The 7,029-nt window shown below is 43.7% G+C and overlaps 1 protein-coding gene across 1 annotated transcript in view; it reads left to right on the plus strand.

Moving 5' to 3' along the window:
* Nucleotides 1-6,697, plus strand: part of PAXBP1 (PAX3 and PAX7 binding protein 1) — a 79,553-nt gene extending 72,856 nt beyond the window's left edge. Inside the window, exon 10 of the mRNA XM_086933990.1 lies at nucleotides 6,030-6,697. Coding sequence (XP_086790116.1) covers nucleotides 6,030-6,147 — 118 coding nt within the window. The 3' untranslated portion in view covers nucleotides 6,148-6,697. The remainder of the gene's footprint in view (nucleotides 1-6,029) is intronic.
* The last annotated feature ends 332 nt before the right edge of the window (nucleotides 6,698-7,029 follow it).

Genomic DNA, 7,029 nt, shown 5'->3' on the forward strand with positions numbered 1-7,029 from the left:
ACAATTGACTCCTTCGGCGTCCAAACTCGGACGTTTGACGTTGAAACACAAATCTGCTACGAGCTCACGCTCAGTGAGCTTTTCTACATCACCATCACAGAGGGCAGAATCTCACCGCGCGGTATCAAGACGTTCTTTCTCTTCCTCCAGATTACCGGTGGTCATTTTGCCGTCACATAGCCAGGCCTCTTCACCTGTACGACCCCGTCCAGCTGAGGATCCTGCAAGAACAGAGAAGCGGAAATCTCCATCTGCACATCGCTCACGTTCACATGAGGCTCCTGTGCGAGATGAGATGAAAATCTCCATCAGTACATCTCCCAGATGGTTGTTGCCTCTGCATAACTGGCAGAAAGCGGACGGAGCACAGTCGAGAGGTGTTAAGGACAATTCCAGCCCTTTGCACAGGTCTCCTCTAACCCGTCTCGTGCAAGCAGCGGATCTCTCTCCTACTACTCCATCGAGGGGTAGAGATCGCAATCATACACCTGCTCGCTCTTCAAGAAGAAGATCCAGATCTCGAGAACAAAGGAGAATATACAGGTTTCCAACAAGTTCACCCTCTTCCACCCATTCCTCGAAGAGGGACTACTCCCCGACTCAGACAAACAGCCCACTGTCGAGAATCTCTCCGGTGGATGACGTCGTTACTTTTCATGATGTTCTATCCAGGGGCAAACAAATTAAATATCGCTAGGCCTGCTCAGCAAAGCTCGTCCTCAGCTATATTTGAGACTTTGCATCTGAGATCAGCAGCCAAACTATTGCTACCTCTGGTCCCGGGTCTGCTCCAGCCTGTAATGGACATTTTTCTGACACCAGTGACTCAAGGCCGCGCCAGCGAGAATCGCGAAGAAATACAGGCTTCCTGAAGAAGATCCTTTATTTCTCAGATCTGGTCCTCCACCAGATTCTGTTATAGCAGCGGCTAAGAAAACACACTCAGTAGCCTCCTGGATAAGGAGAGCAGAACACAGGATGCATGAGGGAGAAAGGTCTGTGGCACGTCAGCCTCCGTGATGGTCTCCAGTGCTTCGGCCCTGTTGGGGCGCTATGACAGATCTTTGTGGGACTCCCTTCAGAGGTTCACAAAGAAGCTGCCAAGGGAAGACCACAGATATTTTGAGGAAATTGTGCAGGAAGACAGCTTGGTGGCAAACCAAGTGATCAGCGCTGCAGCTGATGGAGCAACACTGTCTGTGCTCTCCTATGCACATGGAATCAGCACTAGAAGATCATCCTGGGTCCATCTTACTGCATTTAACCGGAGGCGCAAGTCCTAGATTCTCAATCCCGCTTTTACAGGCTCATCCTTGTTTGGCACCCACACTGATGAGATGTCAAAGATGAAGTCAGAACTCGATACCCTGAAGGCGGTTGGACTTGAGAAGAAGAAAGAGTTCTGGGCCTGTTACAGATTATACGATCAGTGGCATTTCCGTCGGAGGGTTCAAACCCCTCATTGGGAGAGGTAACAGCAGGGTCAATGGAAGTCCCATTACCAGGGTCGTCGTACCCCCAGAGGAAGTGGAACTCCTCGTCAGTCGACTACCTCAGCAAAAACACCAACTAAACAATTGAGTGTCTGCTTCCTCCATCACGGTTTTCCACTCCAGTAGGGGGAAGTAGTGTCAATCATCTAAAGGAGTGGCAAAGTATTACAAGAGACCAATGGGTATTAACTACGCTGCAGAATGGGTACTCTCTACGTTTTCGACATCTGCCTCCCTCGATCCCACCAGCGAAAACAACATGCCACCAGATAGAAATATTGTAGCAGGAAGTATCTATCATTCTAAGAAAGTCCGCCATCGAGAAGGTTCCTACAGCGCAACGAGGTCGAGTATACTCAAGATACTTCCTAGTGAAGAAGGGTCGAAAGTCAGAATACAGGCCTATTCTAGACCTTCGAACACTCAAAAGTCCATCAGAAAAGTTTTGCATGTTGGCTCTTCATCAAATATATCCACATCTACAGCAGGGAGATTGGATGTGCTCGCTGGACCTGCAAGATGCATACTTTCATGTCCCAATCAATCCTTATCACAGGAAGTTCCTGTGTTTTCTAGTGGGGTACTCCATTATCAGTTCAAGGTGCTGCCCTTCAGGTTGAAATCAGCTCCCCGATAGTTCACGAAGTGCATGGCAATAGTGGCAGCCGCTCTACAACGCAGGGGCATCTTTGTGTATCCCTAGCTCGACGACTGGCTTCTGAAAGGACCCCCAGAGCGCAAGGAACCATTTTCAACAATGTCTAGACCTTTCCCAGCAGCTGGATCTCCACGTAAACTTCAAAAAATCGACTCAGCAGCCCATGCAAAGAATTCACTATCTGGGGGCAACAATAGCCTCCGCAATAGGAAAAGTGTTTCCTTCGGAAGAGAGACTGTTATTGATCACACTGAACGGCAAGCAGATCCTACGCAACAACTTGCCTTCGGTCCGTTAGGTTACATTTCTTCTAGGACCAATGGCATCCTCCATCTTTCTGGTATTCAATGCCAGGTTGAGAATGTGTCCCTTACAACAGGATCTGGAGAACAAGTGGGATCAAAGAACGGCTTGGTGGGAATACAGGATACAACTGTCGCACGCAGCCAGAGCATCATTACCATGCTGGATGAGACCGGAGAATCTTCTGGTAGGAGTTCCATTCCATCAGGCTCCTCCCTCCCAATCCGTGATCACGGATGCCTCCCCCCAGGGTTGGGGCGTTCACATGGGGTCCCTCCAGAGTCCAGGTCGATGGTCAACAAAAGAGCAGTTGTACCACATCAACATGCTGGAGTTGAGGGCTGTGCGTCTGGCTCTCAAGGCTTTCCTCCCTTCGATTCGGACCAATTTAATTCTAGTAGAGACTGACAATACCGCCACCATATACTACCTGAACAAACAGGGAGGAACTCGATCAAGGACTCCATCGCTGGAAGCTCAAGCCTTATTGGCGAGAAATCTATTGATTACAGCAATACATGTACTGGGAGAGAAGAATTCACACACAGACTCTCTGTCAGCACTTCGAGTACCAGCAGGACTGGGTTCTAAATGACGAAGTTGTCTGACATTTTCCAAGAATGAGGTCGTCCAAGCATCGATCTGTTCGCGGACGACACAAAAAATGCAGTGACTTCGCTTCAAGGTACTACTGACCAGGCTCGAAGGGGAATGCCCTTTGATCAGCTGGTCAGGGGCATTTGTGTACGCCTTCCCGCCTCTTGCACTCATCACGAAAGTGGTGACCAAACTCTCACACAAGCGAATGATTCTGATTGCTCCGGACTGGCCTAGTCAATGGTGGTACCCGGACCTTCTGCACCTGTCAGAATGCCCACACAGGAGACTGCCGTGCAGACCGGACTTGCTGTCCAAGATGAACAGGAGCATTCATCAACCCAGCCTTCCCTCACTGAACTTGGCAGCATGTCTCCTGAGGTCCTCCAGTATGGTCATTTAGACCTTCCTCACAACTGCATGCCCATCTTGAAAGAAGCTAGAAGGCCTTCCACAAGGCACTCCTATGCTTGTAAATGGAAAAAAAATTCTTATGGTGTGTACAAAATAATTGTAATCCCACCAAAGGGCAGGTTGAAGTGATTTTACCATATCTACTTCATTTAGCCAAGGCAGGCCTCAGATTCACTTCCATTAAGGTGCACCTGGCTGCCATTACGGCATTCAGGCGTTCTCCGTCTCAACCGTCCTATTTTCAGCTACAGGTAGTGAAGGATTTTTTACAAGGTCTAAAGAAGGTCAACCCGCCTGTTTGGCATCCTTCTCCTCCCTGGCATCCTTCTCCTCCCTGGGAGTTGAACTTGGTTCTATCTAAATTGATGGGTCCCCCATTTGAGCCTATCCACAAAGCAACCCTGCAACACCTTATGTGGAAGGTAGCTTTCCTAGTGGCGATTACCTCAGCTCGCAGGGCGAGCAAGATACAAGCGCTCTGCTCAAAAGAGCCATACACGGTGTTCCATCTAAATAGAGTAGTTTTACGATCCCACCCCTCCTTCCTTCCGAAGGTGGTGTCAGATTTCCATGTCAACCAAACCATTTCACTACCGACTGTTTTTCCTAATCCCTCTACTCCAGCTAAGAGGCCACTCCAATCGTTAGACTTGAAGAGGGTTTTAAAGTTCTATTTGGACAGGTCCAAATCGATAAGAAAATCTAATCAACTATTCATTAATTATGTTTCAATCAGAACAGGTTTTCCAGCCTCCAAGCGTTCACTCCAGATGGATAGTTTCATGTATCAAATTGGCTTACCAGTTAGGACAGAAGCCTCTTGGGGCTACACCCAAGACTCCACTAGAGGAAAAGTGGCTACAACTGCTTTCCTCGATAATGTGACAATTTCTGAGATCTGTAAAGCAGCTACTTGGAGATCTGTGCATACATTTACAAGACACTACTGTCTTGATTCAGATACCAGAGCAGACACCCAAGTAGGCCAAACCTCCTTGAGAAATTTGTTCAAACACTGATAATTATGGGTGTCTGTTGGGTCATCCTGTCTCATTTGCCCACAGGTGGAAGATGGGCTTGCTATTCTATTCAGTGCTTTTGACTATTGATGAGGAGCCCCTGGAAGAGAAGGATAAGTTACTTACCTGTAATCCTAGTTCTCTTCTAGGGGTATCCTCATCAAATTCATAAGCAACCCATCCTCCTCCCCAGGCAAATGAGACTGCTTTTTCTTGTTTGGTTAAGCTTTAACTTTGTGTCCTAATCTTTGTGCTCTGCAAAGAACAACTGACCTGTCACCCTTAGACATGTTGGGAAGCTAGGGGTCATGGCTGCCTTAAAGGCACGGTGTCAGTTTTTGTACAATTGCTTTAATTATCTGTGCTATTGGCTTACAATGCAGTCTGTAGGCTAACCATGCCTGCTCTTTTTGAAGTTTTCATGAGTTGTACTCATTAAAAAGAGCTCAAGTGATACTTGCCCTCCTGTGGTTCATATTTTCATTATGTGTTTGCACAAGTATTTATTTTATGATAGAATTGTTTAGCCTCCTATATACGGTCTGCATTGTTATGAGAAAAAATGATATATAGCTGTATATATATATATATATATATATATATATATATATATATATATATATATATATATATATATATATATATATATATATATATATGTTTTTCATATATAATTTTTATTATTCCGGGGACCCTGCACTTGGGCGAGAATATGGGGGTGTGGGGGTAGGCAGGATGTTTCTACCCTGCCACTTTTCCATTTGATTTTTTTTTTACATGTTCTGTGGGACTCTGTTTAACCGAGTCCCATATGGCTGCCAACACTTCCTGGTTGAAGTGTTGGCAGCCAATCAATTTTCAGTAGGGTTTCAATCGGAATTTGGGCTCCCAGAAATCACAAAAAGCACACTTTTCTGGACCAACATCTAGCTTTCTACCAAATTTGTTGTAATACCGTTCAGCTGTTAAGGTTGTAGTCATGTTCAAAAAATGAAAAATCTCCATAGATATAACATGGGGGAAACCCTTTTTTCTTGGGCCCCACTTTGCTGATCATCACAAAACTTTCAACACAGCAGTTGAGCCAAAAAGGGGACTTTTTGAAGATTTCGTGAAGATTTGTCAAGCGGCACCAAAGTGATTGGCAAAACAAAAAACGCTGTTCCTGTGGTAACTTTGGTCCTAACTATACACACAACCACATATTGTGGATGAAGATCTTTCGTTCACTTTCAATTGAAAAAGGATCTAAAATTGTATAGGACTACTTCATATAAAACTTTATAGGGGTTTGAGAAGATAAGGCAAGGCAGCTCTGGATTATGTGGGAAACCATGAGGTACTTCATCCATAAAACACCTAAAGCCAACATATTTGGTATATTGATAAAACTAATATTAGTATCTGATCAAATAGTCATAACAATTAATATTTAAAATACATTTGGTATCTGACACTTTCAAAATTTGAAACCTTAATCATGTCTTCATACTTGCTTTCTTTTATACTGAGTGTTCTCCTAATCTCTTGTCTTTTTTTATTTAGGGATCAAATAAAACAAATCGTGAAACTTCTGGCAACTGTCCATGCTTTGAACCACGCAGTAGCTCTTGCAGCTGATTACAATATAAAGGAGTTAAAAACGTTGATTGAATTAAAATAACTACAGCATACTGATCAGCGTCCTCTAAAAATGTGTCCATTTCCAAAATTCTGTGCATTTATTGTACATATGTAAATTTTTGTTACACTGTAAAATAATATTGTCTGTTTTAATGGTGAGTGTTCGTGTCCTTAAATAAATGCAGTTTAGTTGCTTATTTTATCAGAACATGTATGAGGTTTGTCTTCTAGAAATTAAGGATTCCTTCTAGACTGCCTCATTAATTTGTTTACAAATTTGTATATATTTACAAAACACATTTGTACTTAATGTATATAAACATGTATATGAATGTACATAGTTTTTGGCTGAAAACTGTATTTATGTATGTGTGTATTCACTTGCACACATACGTGTTTGGCTGCTTAATGAACAACGTTCCTCCTGGTTTTTAAGGGGGTTTGAAGTGGGAATCCGCTGGGAAATGGTGTGCCACCGCCAGCATTTGGAAATATTTTATTACTGATTATATAATTTAATGTTTGAAAGTGTAAACTATAAAATGTTTCCAAAAGAAATGAAAATAAACTATGGCACTGTTTCCATAAAACCTCTTTCTGTCCCTCAGTTTGTAAAGTGTTCTAAATATCGTTCCCTGTATTCACTGTTTCATCTTTGCTCAAATTGTATATACAAAATGACCCAAAAGGTGGGATTGACCTTTATATGAATTCTTTTTTTCTTTTTTTTTTTTTTTTTTTTTTTTCTTTTTTACATCCCCTGGGTCGGCACCTATTTGTCCCCCATTTTGAGGGACAAAGAAAAGAACAAACTCCTGATGGCGCTCGCAGGGAGTTTGCCAGTGCTCGATCTGGGTGCTGTAAAACTCTTGAATGACATGGCCCAATACTCCTTTCTAGCCTGCCTCAATAATAAGCATGT

The sequence above is a fragment of the Lissotriton vulgaris genome, chromosome 8 (genome assembly GCF_964263255.1).
Source record: "Lissotriton vulgaris chromosome 8, aLisVul1.2, whole genome shotgun sequence".
Lineage (NCBI taxonomy): Eukaryota > Metazoa > Chordata > Amphibia > Caudata > Salamandridae > Lissotriton > Lissotriton vulgaris.